At 44.7% G+C, this 20,067-nt stretch overlaps 1 protein-coding gene across 5 annotated transcripts in view; it reads right to left on the bottom strand.

Annotated features, from left to right (window-relative positions):
* The window catches only part of SYNPO (synaptopodin), an 86,144-nt gene that overhangs the window by 16,349 nt on the left and 49,728 nt on the right, over positions 1-20,067 (bottom strand). For 4 of the 5 annotated variants that reach the window (XM_080991347.1, XM_080991348.1, XM_080991349.1 and 1 more), the window contains one exon: positions 106-2,444. In XM_080991347.1, the coding sequence (XP_080847473.1) occupies positions 106-2,444 (2,339 nt within the window). Of the gene's footprint in view, positions 1-105; positions 2,445-20,067 lie in introns of those variants that run through there. The other variant, XR_013981892.1, reaches the window with a different exon arrangement.

Here is a 20,067-nt window from a genome sequence, read left to right as displayed (position 1 = left end):
TGCCTTTTTTTTTGCACACCACCAATCAGCAGCTAACAATGACACTGGCCATTTGCCCAAACCCCTGTACAGATACCATTACTTGTAGTAAAAAGGTCTCCACACCTGAGGCTCAATTCCAGCATTCTTGGTGGAATAAGAAGGCCTTGGAGCTTGGAAGACTCCTTTTGCTCTCGGTGACAAAATTCTTGAAGGGTATTCAAAAGGCGGCTCCTGCGATGCTTCCATGCTTGTCTGGACATTCTGAGGGGCAAGCGAAGTCCCGGGTGATGGGGCGAAAGGAGCAGGATATGGTCTGCCCTGGCTGAACTGGGCAAGTGGATGAAAAACAGGAGAAGGAGGCAAGGGAGATGTTGGGCAAGAGGCCTGTCTCATATACGTGGGCTCAGCAACCACAGGCTTGGGCGGCGGTGCCCCTTTTGGTAAGGACCTCACGGGGTCTTTGGCTGGGGAAAGGATGAACAAGGAGGACTGAAGCTGGTAAGGCTGCTGCTTGGAGATCTCCAGCTCCTTTTTGGAAATCTCGCTCTCCGACATGTTGCTGTTGTACAAAGGCAGAGGAGGAGCTTTGGGAGATCTGGCTGGGCTTTTGGGAGGGGCCTGGAATGTGACTGGGGAGAGATGAGTTTCTGAAGCGTATTTCCAGGAGGGAGGGAGGGACATGGTAGGAGAAGGTGACCTGCCTATGTCTGGGTGCGATGGAGACTCAATGACATACTTCTGCATCCTCGACTGCCTTCTGGCAAATAGTTCTGCCCCCTTTCCTCTCGCCTCTGATAGGCTTTGGTTGGATTTGATCATCGGCTTGGGTTGTATTCTTGGTGACCTTAAACACGAAGACCACTCTGGGGCATTATCTGCAGGAGCCTGGGCTGGTCCTCCTATTGATCTGTTTTCAGGCAGGAAGTTAGAGGCCTCCGCGCCCAGAGCAAATGGCTCCTCTTCCAGACTGGATGCTCCTCCTTGTCCTCTCCCCTTTTTCCTGTTATCTGCTCTCTGGACTAAATTCAAGAGATCTGGATTAGGAGCCACTTTGGGCTTCTCGACAAAGGTGAACATGGACTTCTTTGTTGCTCTGCGGGCTACGGACTCCTCCAGAAGGCCTGTTTTGGTTGCTGGTGACTCCCTGTCCTCTCCTCCAGGAAGAGGTCCTGGTCTGCTGTCCACATACGTAACCTCATGGGGAACAGGAGCTTTCTGCTCTTCAGTAGGATACAGCGCTGAGTAGGCCGGAGGTGACCTGACCCTCGTTACTGGCGGAGGGCTGGAAAACGTCTCTGCATAAGTGGGTGGAGGAGGAAACTCAGCCACAGGACTCTTCTCTGCTGGTGCCTGAGCTGCAGCCAGCAGTCGAGTCCCAAATGGTCTTGCAGTTCGGTTCTTCACAGGCAACGGTTTAGACAAAGTCAGGCGTACTTCACAGTACTGCTTATTAGTGTGTGTCACAGTCTCGCTGGGCTGCGTGTCGGTAGCTAGCATGGGTTTCTCTTCCTCAGCAGCAGGCAAAACGTCCTTGTCCTCAATGATTGGTACATCCGGCTCCTTGTTGAGAATCTCTCCGTTCTCCTTCCTGTCAATCACTGGTTCACTCATTGGCTTGTCAAGAAAAATATTGTTTTCCTGATCAAGAACAGGTGCATACAGCACCTTGTCAGGGATGTTGTTGTTGTTATTCTTGCTGTCAATATTTGGCAAATATGGTTCTTTATCGAGAACATTGTTTTCCCTGTCTGTATGCAGTACGCATGGCGCCTGTTCAAGAATGGTGCTGTTATTCTCCCTGTCAGCGACAGGGACAGCATCAAAAATAGGCAATATTTTTTCCGTATTGTCAACAACTGGCACTTGCTCAGTAACTAGTGCCTTTTCAAACTCGTTGGCGATAAGTTCGTGCATTCCATTGGTGGAGGCTGTCCCCGTAGTTTCCTTCAGGTACACGCTGAGAGGGATTTGCTCAAAGTCTTCAACCGGGATTTCCTCAGAGGACAACGTGGTGTGGATTGTGGAAATGGCCTCCTCACTTCTTATTTTATGCCTTTGAGAGCCCTGTGTGTTATCTAGAGTCTGCTCCAGAGCCAGGCTTTTCTCGTACTTTTCCATGCTGCCTTTTTGCCCCCGCAACTCAGAGTTCTTGGCACGGGATAATCCTTCCGATGCTCTGATGTCTATTGAGGCCTGCTTCAAATGGGGCTCTTTCCCATGTCTTGGGCTGCTTTGGTGCTTAGGAGTAGCTCTGGGGATGTGTTCGGCCCCTGCTTGCTTCGCGCTTGTTGTCTTGGGGGCTTCTAAGGTAAAAGCATTCACCCGCTGCTTGCGCCGGTGAAACAGAAGGACCCCTTTGGAGTTGGAGCTGGGTGGGGTTGTCAGCTGAGCAGCAATTCTCTGGCTCCTGGCTTTCGCTTCCTTCAGCTCTTTCTCAGAAAGGCTGGCACTTCTCGAAACACCTGAGGAAGAGAAAGGATACAGAGAACAGTGTTAACTCAAGAATCAAAGAGTCCCAGAAAACACACATACATACTACACATCCACCCAACTGGAATATGATTAATTTAAACTAAAACTTGTTGGTCATAACCCAGAAAAAAGCACCCGTAAAGCATATACAGAAAGCAGTAACTCAAAGCCAACAAAATCACAAGCCACAAAAGTAAATAGTTGTCAAGACTTTTTTTTATATGCTAATGTATTTCGGCAGATAACTGCCATTGACACTAAGTTGTAATCATAACATAAAATTAAAAAGTGACATACTAGTCATAGTTGGCCAAAATGAATATGGTTGTCATTGTTTTAAATGCCAGTAATAGCTGCATAATTATTGCTATTAATAATAAAAAGTGGACAGCAGTACCCTGTTGTACACTCTGAATACCAGTTGCTAGGGGACAACAGCAAGATTCGTTGCACTAGGGCAAGAGAGTGCTTTTAACTCACTTTAATTGCTCTAGCCTAAATTTCTGGTATGCAGTTGAATCCCATAAAATACTGGCAGCCTGGAGGCAGCCTTCTTCATTCCTGCAGAACGATTGCTAGTTATGCTGCAGGTGGCAAAAATAGTTGTTTAGAATACAGAAGCCCTGTCCCCTATCCTATGGTTACCAGATTTTTTTTCAATGAATCTGGGGACATTTTTTATTTTTTTTTTGAAGCTGAGTAGCAACAGGGAGTCAGTAGTGGGGATGGTGAGGCAAAAGACCCTGGGTCCAAGCACACATGCATATTGTATAAAGGTGCAAAGCCCTTAATTCACACCCTGAGGAACAAATGCGCAGAGGTTTTTTTAAAAAACTGGGCAACTCCCAAGCCTCTCCCAATCAGTCAAAACAAAGGGGGAAGGGCACAGGAGATCTGTACCGCCGGATGCCCCCGGTTCCCCTTTGGCAGTGGTGGTGGTGGCAGCGGCAGTCAGCAGCCCAGAGCACAAGACACATCATATGGGGACTTCCGGCGAGGAAAAATGGTGGGCGCCACGGCAGCGAGCAGCTCCTGAAGCCAGCCAGAGCCAACTGCGCTACCAGGCTGGCTCTGGGCTGCTGAGGCTGCCGCTGCCACGTTTCCCAGGGACAGATTTGCAAATCTAGGGACATTCCAGGGACAGAATTTGTCCAGGGACAGATTTGCAAATCCGGGGACCGTCCCTGGAAACTGGGGACATCTGGTAACCCTACCCTATCCATGGATGCAGAAATACTGGGTTTTGATGATGCTCTTCATAATACTGTAGACTTCACCGTGACCCACTGTGTCAGAGGGCAGAAAATGCTGGGGTGTTTTTCAAGTGCACTTCGGATCACTCTGTATCACTGTTTAGAACTTTGGGGGACTGGGTTTCTAAATGGGTTTGAGAAGGAATAATGAAAGCAACAAACAAGAGCAGCAACAACGAGAGCAACAATAACAGTCCACATTGTTTTTCTTCCACTTTTCAGAAAATTCAACTTAAGCACTATGTGGATGGTTTATGTATTCCTACTATATATCATGTACCCAGCCTTAAAATCTGTCTTATAAATATATCAGATATAGAGCAAGGGTCCACAGGACAGCATACATATGATTTTCAGGTAAATGCCAACCAAAGTAAATTGAAGCTATTCTGGCCTTTCCTATCAATGAAGTTTAATGTAATTAAAGCAGACATACAACAGAGTGGGCAGTCATCCCATTATTTGGGAGGGCTTGGAAGTTAATCATTGATTGCAAGAATTGGGAACTATTTCCCCATCCCAACCTTGCATACAATTTTTTCACTCTCCTTAGTGAATTATGTGGACCTTCCCTCACACCTCAAGTCCCTGCTCCCAGGACCAGTGCATATGTGTATAACTGCCTTCCAGCAAAGACATTCTAATGCCCCCCCCTTTTTTTTACAATGGAAAAATCCCAGGCATTCTACTCTCTTTATTTTCAAGATCAATTTTTGCAAGAAAAAAAGTCACTGGGAGATTGTGTCCCTGTTTTGTACGCAGCTTTGCTTTGTGATTGTAAATGACTGCATGCAAAAGGAATTTATTGAAAGACTTCAAATGGTTTCAGGTTGCAGTTCACTTGGTTTAAAACACCCTGTACAAACATGCTCCAAGCAGGAAGTTGGCCAGCTCGAAACTGTCTCACAGATCTCCCCTTTTCTACAGAGGCTTGGCTAAGCACAATGAGCCGGGTTATCACAAAAATTAGAAAAATAAACTATTGTCTCTGAACACTGCGGGAGGCTCACCTCTTGCACAGCAGATGCACAGTGCCGGCCTAATAATTTTGTTTGAACTTAAACACAAGATGGCAGCGTCCGATAATAAATTTGCATCATTTGGGGCCTTTCGTATGATTCCTAACCAATCAGGGATTCAAGCTAATTAGCCAACGGCTTCCTAGAACAGAGTCCACTTAGCATCTCATAAAAGCATGAAATATAGGCTGCTTGGGTTCCTCCTAACTCACCTTAACTGTCTAGGGGAGGTGGGGAGCTGCCAGCTTTTAAAAACTGTCTGGCCATGGGTCATGGCATAAGTGGCTATTAGCAACGTTCCAGAAAGGATGTGGAAGGACACAGAATGCATTTTCTTTGGGTGAGCCATTTCCTATGAGCAACTTTTCTGAAACTCCCATGATTTCATACATCTGGCAAGAGGAAACATCAGAAACAAAGGGCAGTTATAAAAAGTTTACAGGCCAACCGCTGACATTCCTACTGAGGACGGTGGCACGAGGGGGAAGCAGGATGGCTTGCCCAGGCAAAGTATTCTCCCAGTTCCCCTTTAGGCTTTTGGGCTCACAGCTGGGGTCAGAATCATGCTACTTGTCGGGGATTTTGCCGTTTCTAGTGAGGGTCCTTAATTCAAATTCAACACCATAATTTTGAATTATGAAGAGAAGACTCCCTGGAAAAGACCCTGATGTTGGGAAAGATGGAGGGCACGAGGAGAAGGGGACGACAGAGGACGAGATGGTTGGACAGTGTTCTCGAAACTACGAACATGAGTTTGACCAAACTGCGGGAGGCAGTGGAAGACAGGAGTGCCTGGCGTCCATGGGGTCATGAAGAGTCGGACACAACTAAACGACTAAACAACAACAAGAAGTGAGGGTCCTGTGAAGTTTCTTTGAGCAGAAGATGACATATTCAATTATTTCTGATTAGGTTGACCACTATATAAGGGAACTGATGTTAAAACCTGCCTTCCACAAATAGGCTGCATAAACACCGTACCTTTCAAGCACATTTAAAGGACACAGGTCATAGAGTTGGAAGGGACCACAAGGATCATCAAGTTGGGAATCTTTTGCCCAACATGGGGCTTGAACCCACGACCCTGAAATTAAGAGTCAAATGCTCTACTGATGACTTCCCCCAAAGAATCCTGGGGACTGCAGTTGGTTAAGGGTGCTGAAAACTCTCAGTCTGTGAGGGGGAAACTACAGTTTCCAGGATTCTTTGGGGGAAGTCATAGCCTTTAACTGTATGGTGTATATGTACCCTATATTAGATTATTCTGACTGCAGCAAGTGCCCTGATTATTCTGAGTGCAGGAAGTGTTGCTAATGGAGAATTAACACTTTTGTTAATAGGGGCACCAGCTCCTTCCTTCGTAAGGACTATGATGAGAATGTAGGACCCTAGCACAGACAGAGAGTGATTTACACACACAAACATATCAGTAAAAATGAAAGGAGGGAGAAGAGGGGAAAGGGTGAATGTAGAGGATAGGAGGGTAGGAAGCAGAGGATAGGAAAGAAGACTCTAAGGACCACTGAATGAAAGAAAAAGAAGAAAGCCAGGGCATTGTGTCTCTCCTTCAGGCGCTCCAAGGATCACATAATATCTTGGAACTTGCATCTCAAAGTCTTGGGTTCTGTGACTGAAGTCTACCCTCAAAGTTCATAGCTGGCGGTGAGCAAAGTCAGTGCCTGGCAATGGTTGCTGCCCTCTTTTACTACATCCTGAATTATTGATTGCAGGGTGATAATGATGATTAACTTCACTTATGAATTGCTTTCTGTGATGTATCTCAGAGTGATTTCACAATACAATAAAAGCACATATAAAACAACTGCATCTATTTAAAAAGCTATTTTATATATATACACCATCCCCCTCAAACCAAGCAGAACGTTGGCAAATAGAAATGTGGAACTGTGATAGGAGGGTGGGATTTTTGTGCTCTCATAAAAGGCTGACATTTTCTCTCATTATTCAGCATTCTCATAATACAAATAAGGCTTAAATGCCTTTTTCGGGAAACCAAGCCAGATGGGCAGGGTATAAATTATTATTATTATTATTATTATTATTAATCTTTCCAAAGAGAGGAAAAAACTTCCATGAAACATTTCATGCAGACATCGCAGATCCCAAAAGATTCATTCAACTGTTGTTTTAAGTTTAAGCAGGAGGGGGTTAATAATGGGGTAACAAGAGCCACTTCAGTTGGACAAAACTTCTGGGCAGGTCTGCCTATACCTTCCTTTTGTTGGGGAGATTTCTAGCTAAGTGGCCAGGAGATGATCTCTCTCAGTTCCAAAGGAAATAAAGCTGGAAGTTCCTGGATGTTTTGTGCCATGCCTTGCACACTTCCCATTTAAGGATGATGCCAGGAAGATATGAGTGAAAAGAAACAAAACAAGCTGCAGTTTTAGCACCATACTAGATGTGACACTAAAGGTGTAAGTAGGAAGCCTGTCACTGTCAAGTTTTTAAAAAGTTAACAGCATATGTAGGGAGAGGGTGGGGGATTTTCATATGGACTGAGGGGGTTAAATCATTTCATTCGCTGCCTCTTCCCTGGAGCAGTAAGTTGTAAACCAGTGTGGTGTAGCAGTAAGAAGACTAACACCTGGGAGACCAGGGTTCAAAACCTCACTTAGCCATGAAGCTCACTGGCTCACCATGGGCCAATCCCCACAGAATTATTATGGCCACTTTGAGCTCCTTTGAGGGAAAGTGGAATATAAATATAAATAAATAAATCACAAGTGTGTTTGACCACCCCCATTCTCACTTGCAAACCCTTGTGTGCGTGCGCACACACTGAGGGAATCACAGCATGATGTGTCTGTTTTATTTATTTTCTCTTTTTGACACCACCACCAGAATTGTTGGGATTACGGAGGGGGAAAGTTTACTTGGAAGCTGGATCAGGCCCTTGGACTGAGGGAAACCAAACTCAGATAAGCATTGCCCCTGGAACTTCTGTAACCATAGGGCTTTAACACAAACCTTCAAGCAGTCTTCATGCTCTATAAGGGCAGATCTACACCATATATTTAAGACACATCTGCTTCCTCCAGAGAATCATGGGAACTAATGTGTGGTGTGGATCTGCCCTAATGATTGCTTTAAACATGGCAAGTTTACTGCATGGATAGCACTTGTGTATAGGAAAAGTGAGTGCACGGCAGACATGGTGTAGTCATGTGTTTAGGTTTCCAAAAGAATATGGAAAACATATTCCTTCCTGACCCCTCTCCTTATTGCTCCCATAGGAGATGCTCACATTAAACACTGGCTTGTTTAGAACCAACCAACAGGAAATCCCACTTCATGCAGCAGAAAGAGACACAATCACAGGAAACAATTGACTCCTGACAGCAAGACAGAACTAATACAAAACGTATTGATTGGTTTATATGTTTGTAGTCCACCCTTCCATCTAATAGATCCCCATGGTGGTTAACATCAACTGCAAATCAAATAGAACCTCTTAGAAAACAGAATTAACAAATGACAAAAAGACGTATCGGGCAACCGACACCAATGGTGGAATATTGATCCTGCATCTTGCAAACTAAATAGAAATGTTAGCAAGTGCAGTGGTCCTCATCTCTCCCCTTCTCTTCTAGCCAATCTAGTAATATTAAGCAGGTGCTCTGAAACTCTTCAGGTCTGACTGCTTCAAGATCTGTCCAAGCAGATTGTTTGGGAAGGAAGCTTGCTGTGCCACACATCTCAAGAGAAAAGTACAAGGAAAGAAGGAGTCTGAGTAAGTCAATGGTGGGCAAGGCAAAACCAGGCAGCTCAACTACCCCAGATACTGCTCAGACCCCATCCTTGGCCAGGTCATAAAACAGGGGTAGTCAACATGGCACCTTTCAGATGTTGTTGGACTACAACTCTCATCAGCCCCAGCCAACACGGCTGATGGTCAGGGATGATGGGAGTTATAGTCCAGCAGTGTTGACTACCCCATACACACCCTGAACTTCTCACTTTTCTGATAGGATGAAACGTACCAGGACTAAAGAGAATTCTTCTATCCCATTATCCCTACCCAGTAGGTTTTCCCACCACAGAAGGCTCGAGCCAAGTTGGGGTTCCAAGAGAACTTTGTTCAGTTCCATGAGCATGCACTCCCTCCATTGTGAATGTTACATGCTAATTTCACTGGCATCTATCTGTGATCTCATAGCCTTTTATTATTTCAGCCTCTGGTATAAGGGAACCACTGGGGATTTGATAATATTACACCGCCAAGATCGTTCAGGAAATTTGTTACAGAAAACTATGATCAGAACTGGGTCTTCTAACCTATGGAACCATTCCCCTATCGCCTTACCATTGGCATAGCTGGGCTGTGTCAGCAGGCACCAGCTCCATTTTCATTTGCCCAGGCATGAAGTTATAAATTGCTCTACACAATACAAAACACGGAGCTGGCGGGGAGAAGCCAGGCTAAGCTATGTTGAGGTGCAAGTTAATAAGCTGTTAGTTACTACTAGGGAGAAAATAATACACAGATTAGATAATGTTGTAGGCTGGATGTGGCCTTTTCTTTTCTCCTCTTGACAAGATAAAGCTATAGATTCACAGATACTTTGGGATTTGCAGCGATAAAAGAACTGCAGGTGTGTCTACAAAGGATGACTAAAGCAGATATACCTTTTGCTTGCACCATGCACATGCTGTTTCTTAGCCATTCCCCGAAGCCAGAGGTCTGACAACTCTTAATTTTACACAAGTCATTTGAGAACAAAGCCTGGCTTCTCCATTGTCCATCTAGCTGTCACCATTGCTACATGTACTCATAGATTATGCATTGGGAAAGATAATAACCCACCGCCTTTGATGCTTGCGTGATGAGAGATATTCTTGGGAATTTAAAGTATTTCCATCTCCTTTCCTTTTCTTTTGACCTGCAGTTTGCCAAATCCATTAATGACAGGTTTTAACAGCATTTGCCTCCAACAAGTGAGTTTATTCAAAGGTAAAACCTCAAAGAAGGAGGAGAAAATTGCCAAAAGGTGGCCAGGGGGCTCTGGGGGACCATTAGTAAATAACCAAGAGTTCCACAGAACTATACGCTGTAAGGGCACTTACTAAATTTAGAGGGGGAGAAAGGGGTGCCATAAAAAGACATTCTTTTCGAAAGAAAGATTCACAGGCATGAATAAATACAGTGATACCTCAGGTTAAGTACTTAATTCGTTCCAGAGGTCCATACTTAACCTGAATCTGTTCTTAACCTGAAGCACCACTTTAGCTAATGGGACCTCCCGCTGCTGCCACGCCGCGATTTCTGTTCTCATCCTGAAGTAAAGTTCTTAACCTGAAGCACTATTTCTGGGTTAGCGGAGTCTGTAACCTGAAGCGTATGTAACCTGAGGTACCACTGTAGAACAGAAGAAGAAGAAGAAGAAGAAGAAGAAGAAGAAGAAGAAGAAGAAGAAGAGGATGAGTTTGGATTTGATATCCCGCTTTATCATTACCCGAAGGAGTCTCAAAGCGGCTAACATTCTCCTTTCCCTTCCTCCCCCACAACAAACACTCTGTGAAGTGAGTGGGGCTGAGAGACTTCAGAGAAGTGTGACTAGCCCAAGGTCACCCAGCAGCTGCATGTGGAGGAGCAGAGACGTGAACCCGGTTCCCCAGATTATGAATCTACCACTCTTAACCACTACACCACACTGGCATAAATTGGACATGCCTCCTATGAGGTAGCTTGATACGCAAAGACATGAAGGAGGTCATTCAAAAGACTAAATCATATGCAGGTTTCACCAACAGGAGATTGCAAAGAACTTGTGGTAGTAGTAGGCCTTGGCAGCTGCCCAATGATTCCTTCTCCTGACACACCCTTGAAAAGTAATGTGAAAGTTTACCTTTCCTACCTTGCCAGAGCACCACAGCTGAATCAAGGAGAGAACAGCATGGTTGTGGATTAAGAGAAATAAAGGCTCAAAATGAGCAAGTCAGGAAAGAATGATAGCGAGACCTGAGGAAGCCCAGTACTCACTTGGTTGTACAGCCCTGGTGGGAAGCCACAAATCTGAGGGGCGGGGGGGGGGGTATTGTGGCCCTCCAGGTCTCTCTATACAGCCCTTGGGACTCTGACCTAGGCCGGCTGCCCACCAAGCCACACCCTTCACAAGATTGCTCCATGTCTTCCTCAAGCGCTTTTGCCTGGCTAGAATGTGTCCTTGAACTATGGTAATGCCTCTTGCTTGCCAGGACGGAAAGATGCATTTCTGCCTGGATAGCTCAGTTGGTAGAGCATGAGACTCTTAATCCCAGGGTCATGGGTTCAAGCCACACATTGAGCAAAAGATTCTTGCATGGCAACGGGTGGACTAGATGCGACCCACGTGGTCCCTTCCAACTCTACCATTCTGATTCTATGTGTGTGAGTGTGTGTGGCAATGTGTCTCTCAGACTGAGAAATATTCCCCACCCCAATCCATGTTGGGATCATCAGTGCTATTTAAATTAGCTCTTGTGATAGCTGGAGATGAAAAGTGGAGACCAGGAGAGCAGATTGTTTTTGTTTTGTCCTGGGAAGGGGAGGTTAGTTGCTGGAGGAATTTGTACACATCCTCTGCAACTCCACCTCCTTGCATCAGTGTTTGAGGACTCAGGACAATCTCAATTAAGTTAGCATTGTTTAAATTATGTGTTGTTGCTTAAAAATGTCATGGTGGTGGGGATGGGGAGGTGGGGGAAGAAAGAAAGAAAGAAAGAAAGAAAGAAAGAAAGAAAGAAAGAAAGAAAGAAAGAGTAGGATGTTCTACAGAGCTGCCAGGTATGCTGTGGGTTGTTACTGCCACCGATTCCACCCACTCAGAGCTTGTCTAACTTTTATGCATTTAATATGTTTTTCATTTTCTTGCCTTCTGTGCTGCTTGGAATCTTTCCAGGGTATTTTTATCAGTGGTTCAACCCCTTCAATGTACCAGCAGCAGAGAAATGGAATTACTAATTTAAAGCTCTTCAGTGAGATGGAGGGGAAGAAAGAAAGATTTCTTTAAGGGAAAGCCTATATTGCGTTGTAAATTTCCTCCAAAGACATTCTTTCTCTTCCAGGACACCCTCCAGCAGAATATAAAAATCACCAACACATCAACAAAAAGTTTTGCAGGGAGATTCCAGTGCGAAGCCACTGAGTTGCGGCAAATTTGACAGTGTGAAACTTGGGCTCAGCACAAACTGAAGAAGACTAGCTGTCTAACTGAGAGAGGCATAGAGTCCTCTAGTCCAAATCCCTGCCAGTGCTGGCAACTTGCCACTACAGCTTCCCTGACAGGCTCCTCGCAGGAGTGGAATGAGCATGATGTGGCACTTGTAAAAAGTGATCAGAGATCCATAACAGCTTCCTAGGGCCCGGTATTTCTCAAAACCATCTTTAAAAAATAATCTCAACTATTGTTTTCAAAAAGCCAATGCTGTGGTGATGTCTTGGTGGTTTGAGGGAGGGAAAGAGGGAAGAAGAGGTGGTGGCACAGAAATTGGTGACACCTGTCCCAATGGCTTGCAGTTGCTGAAAAATATTGAGAATGAAAGCAAGGAGGAAATGGTCAACAATGCCATTTCAGGCTACATCAGAGAGATGGATCATAGCAGTCTGGGGACCTCTGCTCTGAGTCTGACCCCAACCTTTATTAAATAAGCTATGAGATTCATGGCGCATCCACCAGCAATCCTGTGTGACACAACCAGGTTCTGAATCAACTCAGATAGTCATATAACTAACAAGATGGAAATGGCAGCTAGAATGCTAGTGAGCACATGTGCTCGCTCCTGGGAGTACAAAGGCTTTCATGTTCTTTCAATACAATTCTATTCTTTTTACCCAGCATCTCAGTAAAGGCACATAAGGCAATTGACCTTCACTGCCATGCCTCCTGCTTTTTAGCACCACACTCTGAGCTGCAGGGGGAGGACATGGGACCAGCTGTGAAGCTTCCTCCCTTGGGATTTCTATGTACATCTCATCTGTGGCTCCTTTCCAAAGACCCTTTCCTGTTTGATCAGCCATTCCACCGTCATAGACTTCCTCTTGTCCTCACTTAACACGCAGTGTAGATAAGGGGATGACGACAATGTGGCTGGGAGACCCAGTTCCATTTTAAGAACAGCAAATGTGCTATCCACCTGCACTGAGAACAGTGAAGGTGCTTCTAGATAGTAGTAGAAGAAGAATCTGAAGCCAGTTTGATGAACCATCATAATACCAGCCTGCAGTTCAGAATTTCCCACATTGCAATGACGATGGTAATAGCATTAATGTTACTGTTTCAGAGCGCTAAATCTGGCTGGTTCCAGAATGTTGCAATTTTGTGAGGGCAATTCGGTCACACACTGGCAAATTCGGGTTGTGCAATTAAAGTGGATTTGGTGTTCTTGTGCAACAAACCTACTTTTAAATAAACAAACAAATCGGACCTTCTGGGGTAGGGAAAGTAATTGGAAGATGCACTGGAAAGTGTGGGATCAACATAGCTTGGCGCAACGTCAAACAAATCAGAGCAAAAGCTCAGAGAATAGCAATCATCACACAAGTTTCCCACAAAATTTGTGCAAGCAAACAAGGAAGAGACATACTGTATAAGCAGGTAACCTGGAAGCAATCACTCAGCCCCGACTGGGAGACAGTACCAAGATGCAAACATGATCTTCCATTATTTGGTATCACTGAGAGCAGTAATATCTCAGCCATCCCTGCCATTGTAAGTGTTTACTTTATATGTCTGTTAATCCATGACCACACCTTTGTCCCTTTTCTCCCTTAACTCTGCAGTGAAGTGGAGCCTGACACTTCCTGGCAAGAAGCCACTCCATCAGAAGAAGTTGTCCTCATTGGACAGCAACTGTAGTGTGTGTCTCATTTGCCATACTTCTTATGGGAACATGGCTCCATACCCACCATACATTTAAAGCACCTGGCTTCCCCCACCAAAGAATCATGGAAGGTGTAGTTTGTCCCTCACAGAATTTTGTGAAGGGTGCTGGTAACTATAGCTCCGCAAGGGGCAAATTACAGTTCCCAGGGTTCTTTGAAAGAAGCAAGGTGCTTTAAGTTAATGGTAGGTACGCAGCCCAGGCTCATTCATCCAGCTGCAATGAACTGCAGGCAAGTCTTGGCCTTGGATGTTTTCCCACCTGAAGCAAAATCTCAAAATGGCTCCCTCCCGTGCTGTTTTCTTTTTAAGTGACACACAGAAAGGAAGTCCAGAGACAAGAAAATAGCATCCCCTATGGAATACGCTGCCTGAAGCAACAGCTTCTTGGGACTGTCATTTTGTGGTAGAGCTTTCTGAGCCGGAGTTACATATTTCATGCCTTGTGAAGTTATTCAAATAAAGTACCTTAAGTGAATCAGGACACCCAAGAGGGTTTACATCATCTGTATCATCTACGATGATCCAGTTCAGAATTTTCAAGCTACTTGTCAGCATTCCAGGAGATTGTGAGTGTTATAGTGTTCCTCACTTTGCCATTGTAATGTTTTAGTATAGCATTTCATAGCTCTGTAGCGTTACTTAAAAAAAACACCAACCCATCCTGGATTCTTTTTATATTATCTTCTCTTTTTACAGATGTATTGTGACATATAATGCAACTTTAATACTATCACCGCAGTGTCCATTATGTCACTTTCTGACCTTTATACAACTCAGCAGTTTTAAGTGGCAATCTTTGGAAGGTTGGAGTGGAGCTACTGTTCCATCCATTGCCCCCTCACCACAACATGTTCGGTCCTGAAGGTCACATTGGAAATTAACTGTGAGCTGGAGAACCCCAGCAAATTTGCACATCTCTTTCTCATGGCAGTAATACAACATGCATATTGTCTTGATGAACTGAAGGGTGACAGAATGTATGCTCTTAGACCCAGGATGTCCCAGTGACCACAGGAAGCATCAGGGCAAAGTAAGATGACTAACTTCAGAGAGAGAGATCAGTGAATGTCAGAAGCCAGACCTATGTCAGCAAGGCCCAGAAATGGCTGTGCCTGGGCAAATTGGGGGCATGCTGGGGGAGGACCAGGGAACAGCTTGCATCTCCTTTATTTCCCTCTCATGTAAGGATGTTCCTCTCACTTTCTCATTTTTTTCCAGTCTTAAATTTGGACTTCCACATCAGTTTCCATTTTTTAAAAAAGGGGGGGAAAGAAGTCCTTGTGAAAATTCATCAAGGAATGTCTCCGAATATATGATGTTTGTAAGTGAGTTTGCCTAATGCATTCATTTTTGCAAAGGCCATTCCTCCTAATATAACACATTTTGGAATGTTATTGTCACAAATGCATACATTTTATGCACTTTCCCCTAGCTTATGCATTTTTATACATATCCCTTGGCTGTAGACGTGCATTGCAAAATCTGGAAAAGTGCAAATTTTGAAGGATGGCTGTATTTGGGTGTGTGCATTGTTTTGGAAGGTGCAAATCAGGTCGGCTCGCCTTTAAATGTGAACAGAATTGAATTTATCCCATATCCCTACTCTCATTGTTGCTAACGGGAAAGAAGATTATATATGAGCATTCGGCAAGCCTTTGTTTCTTCCTCTCCCTCCACCTCCAACCCAGTTTTAGGATTGCAGCCTCAGTCTGCAGTGTTCTAATGCAGTTACCTTCAGCTTGATAATAATTTTGTGCTTGCAATTGTGGGTGTTAAAACACAGCTATATTTAGCTTGTATGTGCTAATAAACTTGCTTGTAGCACATTATTATTTTGCCATCACATTTTCAAATTAAGAATTTCAGTGTTCACAAAGACCAAAAATATATGAGATAGAGAGCTGGCAGCAGACAGCAGGGAATTCCAGGTTTCGAATTAGATTGAAAACAAAAATAAAACAAAATAAATAATGACCCGTATTTCCTTTATGTCCCTCCCGCCCCCAAGGGGTTTCTTCTTAGATAAAGTAATTGTGGGTTGGCTAGAGAGGGAACTGTTATACCCTTCCATTTAAGGAATTTATCCACTCAAAAGCACCCCCTCCCTTAAGCTGCTTTTCTCTCTAATAGGTTATTATTATTATTTTTACAGAGAGCTCTTGGGATAACTTGGGGTAGAGTGATTAGAGGACAAACAGCTGAGAATGAAAAGGTTAAACAACCCCTTCCTGCCCCCTCTTGCTGCCTCTTTGCTTAACCTGAAGCCACACAGATACAGTTTATAGTCCTTGGGAACAACTATCACCCAACACAGACCAGGTTGTGCCTTAAAATCAAAGGCTGTGGATTCAGCCCATTCCTATTGAAAGATATAAACATGTTGGGCAATGTATCACAAATGCGGGGGGAGGAATACGTCCAGTCAATAGTGGAGTATTTCAGGTACTATTACATATTGGTGACCATTCATACTGCACGTTTATACCAAGCCAGTGCATGATAACTGCATGAATAACAATGGGAGAAGGGAAGTGCTTCAACCCACCATATCTTCTTGAAGGAGGAGCGAAAAGAGGGAGAGGAGCAAAGGAAAGGAAGCCAAAGTAAGAGCATGGGACAGGAATGTGTTAAGCGTGCTTCCTGCGAACCATTCGTATCCCATGTGCTTTTGTCACATTCCATTTTTATGCAAGGAGGAAACACTACACACACACACACCTGAACTCTAGCATAAAAGGGCAGCTTCTTTTGGAGACAGACATCAGTTTTTCCATGGCAAATGGGAAATCGGTGGAAACAAATAATGGAAATATACATGTTGTGATGAACATGACTTAGACTGTGCTGTCTTCCCCACAGCCACATCGCCACAATTGTGTCACAGGAAGCCATGTCACCAGGGACTGGACTTTTGCACTGGTGTCAACAGACTGGCTCTCTATATGTTCACCTTCACAGATATTATGCTGCCACAGGATACATTAAAATAATTATTTTTATAACCCACCTTTTAAAAAAAGAAAACAAGAAAACACCCCCCCAAGGCAGCTAAGAAATATTGTTTGAATAGCAGAGCAATCTAAATCCACCTCCCTTACTTGAAGGGGACTGGATTAGGCAGAGTCAGCCTGCAGTTCAGCTCTCTTGGCTCAGCTGATCTCCCACTTTCCGCCAAAGATGGAGCAACATGAGCCCCACTCTGTTGGTGACAACCTCCCTCTTCCCAGCACTGAATGGACAGAGAGACAGGAGACCCACCGGTGGGATCCATGCTGTGGAAAGCCAGAGGGTAGCCCTGACATAGGGTATTCTAACGGCAGAGCTGAATTAGCTTGGGATCTGCTGGATCTTGAGTTGATCCCACTGCCTTTGTGGGAGCTGTCTCTGTGACTGGTCCTAGACAGTGTGGATCTTGCTGACCTGCACTTTCTGTTAGCATTTCACTCCTCCGTTGTTGGATGTGTGATTGTTATATCACATCTCTGTATTTACTTTCCAGGCTTGGAAAGTGTGAAAACGGAAGCTAGTCTTATCTCTTCCGCTCTATTGTACTTTTGTATTACTTTTCTTTCTCTCTCTCTCTCAGAGGAGAAGTGAGAGGATGCCATGATTGCTTTGTCCTGTATTGTTGTTGTTGTTTAGTCGTTTAGTCGTGTCCGACTCTTCATGACCCCATGGACCAGAGCACACCAGGCACTCCTGTCTTCCACTGCCTTCCGCAGTTTGGTCAAACTCATGTTCGTAGCTTCGAGAACACTGTCCAACCATCTCATCCTCTGTTGTCCCCTTCTCCTTGTGCCCTCCATCTTTCCCAACATCAGGGTATTTTCCAGGGAGTCTTCTCTTCTCATGAGGTGGCCAAAGTATTGGAGCCTCATCTTCACGATCTGTCCTTCCAGTGAGCACTCAGGGCTGATTTCCTTCAGAATAGATAGGTTTGATCTTCTTGCAGTCCATGGGACTCTCAAGAGTCTCCTCCAGCACCATAATTCAAAAGCATCAATTCTTCAGCGATCAGCCTTCTTTATGGTCCAGCTTTCACTTCCTTACATCACTACTGGGAAAACCATAGCTTTTACTATATGTTGCTTAATAAATACTTAAAATGCACACACCAAAGCTCCACTTTGTTTCTGCTATACTCTGCTGAGTGAGTGTGAACATAGTCTTCTGATATGTGTCGCTGGTGCGTGCTGGGACTGAAGATTTATGGACGTCCCCGGCTGCGCTGCATCAGTAAGATGCCTGGAGAGGTTTGTCTCATTCCGGGGGCTGCGTGTGCCCCCAGGCATATTCCAACACTTTCTACTATGGCTACAGGGCAGGAGGGAGTTTCGATTGCACCCTAAAACATTTACTATATATATTTCAAAATATATAATAAAAATGCCTGTACAGAAGAATTGTGCAAAAACAGCAGGGCTTTCATACAGAGTTCTGTGCTACATCAAACACTCAATGGAAGAAGTTGTTTATTTGCGGTGTAGGAGAAAGTCAGCAGTGATAGGGTCAGATGGATCCAGGTCATTTCAGATATCCTGCCTTGACTGAAAAAACCTATCTTGTGTATTCACCCGCCATACATCACATGGACCTTTGAAGATTATTTAAGTATTCAGGTAGGTACATATAGATGGTCTCAGATCATTTAAGGTTTTAAAGATCAAGACCAGAAGATTGAATTGGGCCAGAAAGCAAACTGGTAACCAGTGAACCAAATAATGGCTGTAGCTTCCATCTAGTCCTGCTGTTACATAAATAAATAGAAATAGGTTGCATTTGTTGGATACTAGAGGATAGCCAGTGTAGTTACTGCCTATGACTTCTGAAATACAGAGTTTCCCCCTCTATGAATAAGAACAGACTAGGGCTAGCTTTTTTGCTTAAGCCTGCATGTAACACACATGCATACATTGCTGCACATCCTATGGATAATTAAACCAAATACGAATGCGCCCACACAATACAGTCAACACTACAATTTATAGCATTTTGATGTAAACGCCTTCTCGTCTTTCACCACAGAGTCTTTCCACCATGTCCCATCTTACAAGACAGTTGCCTCCTCAAAAAGGAGTATTTTTGATCTCCTAAATTACTGAAGTCTAAGAGCTTACTTACCAGCGCTTACTTCCCAGTAAGTACCGTATTTTTTGCCCCATAGGACGCACTTTCCCCCCTCCAAAAATGAAGGGGAAATCTGTGTGCATCCTATGGGGCGAATACAGGCTTTCGCTGAAGCTTGGAGAGAGAGAGGGGTCGGTGTGCACCGACCCCTCTCGCTCTCCAGGCTTCAGAAAGCTATCAGCAAGCCTGGGGAGCCTGCGGGAGTTCCCGCAGGGCCCCCTAGGCTGCAGATAGCAGCCTGCTGCCCGGCGCACGGGCGCCCTGAAGCAGAGACCCCTCGCGCCGGGCAGATATCCACAGCCTGGGGAGCCCTGCGGGAACTCCCGCAGGGCTCCCTAGGCTGCGGATAGCAGCCTGCTGCACGGAGTGCGGGGAGTGCTGAAGCAGAGCGCCCCGCGCTTCGGGCAGACATCGGGCAGCCCCACAAGCTCGGGGGACAGCGGGGAGGCGGAGCGCCACCATACCGTTGTTCCCCGACCTGGTTTGGAATCCCCGACCTGGTTTTGGGCCGGTGCGTCCTATGGGACGAAAAATACAGTATGTTTAGGGTTAACAATTTAGGAGAACAGCATCATATATCAAAGAAAATCCCTCCAAGGAAGCCCTGTGTCTGAGCATAAGCCACCGCTATATTGTAGATGCAGGTGCATTGCACACCCTATACCATATACTGCCTCCAGAAGCACTCACACAGCATTCCACATTTGCTGTTGATTTTACATGTTTATTTGAACTTTTGTGGCTTTTCAAAAATGTCAAGCTGGCTATGTAGCAACACAAAGTTCCTTTCCTTTTCCCACTAAGTGAATATGTATTGTTTTGGGGGGATTAAAATGCTCTTTATCACAGGAAGGTCTATTTATTTCAATTTACTATTTCCCGCAACACAGACAAATGAACAAAATTGTATTCCAATAATAATAATTGCTTTTTTAAAAATAACATGGCTATCTCTGAAATTTTGCAGAAGTGATGGCAAAGAGCCACCCCATTGGTTTACTGGACAGAGGCTCCAGGAATGCATCTCGCTTGGGAGCATTCCTCCGCCTACTGATTGCAGTGGTAAATTATGATTTAGCTGTAGCCTCGTGATCTGGTCCCTTTTAGAAGGAGTCAACAGAGACTCAGCAGCGCCTGCCTGTGCATTCTCAAGACAGTGGTGTCATGCAGTCACATGGACAGGCACTGCTTTTATTTTGCTTCTTTGGACATTTGCATCCCACTTTCATTTTCTGATAAAATGTCTGATGTGGCTTTCAGAATAATTGTCATCGTCGTCCTCATTAATGATTTATAGATTTATACAGTGCTCCCCCCCCCCCCCCAAGAAAA

Source organism: Podarcis pityusensis (assembly GCF_964106645.2).
Source record: "Podarcis pityusensis genome assembly, chromosome: 2".
NCBI classification, from domain to species: domain Eukaryota; kingdom Metazoa; phylum Chordata; class Lepidosauria; order Squamata; family Lacertidae; genus Podarcis; species Podarcis pityusensis.
Note: the sequence above shows the minus strand (reverse complement) of the source record. Positions and strands in the feature narration are given on the sequence as shown.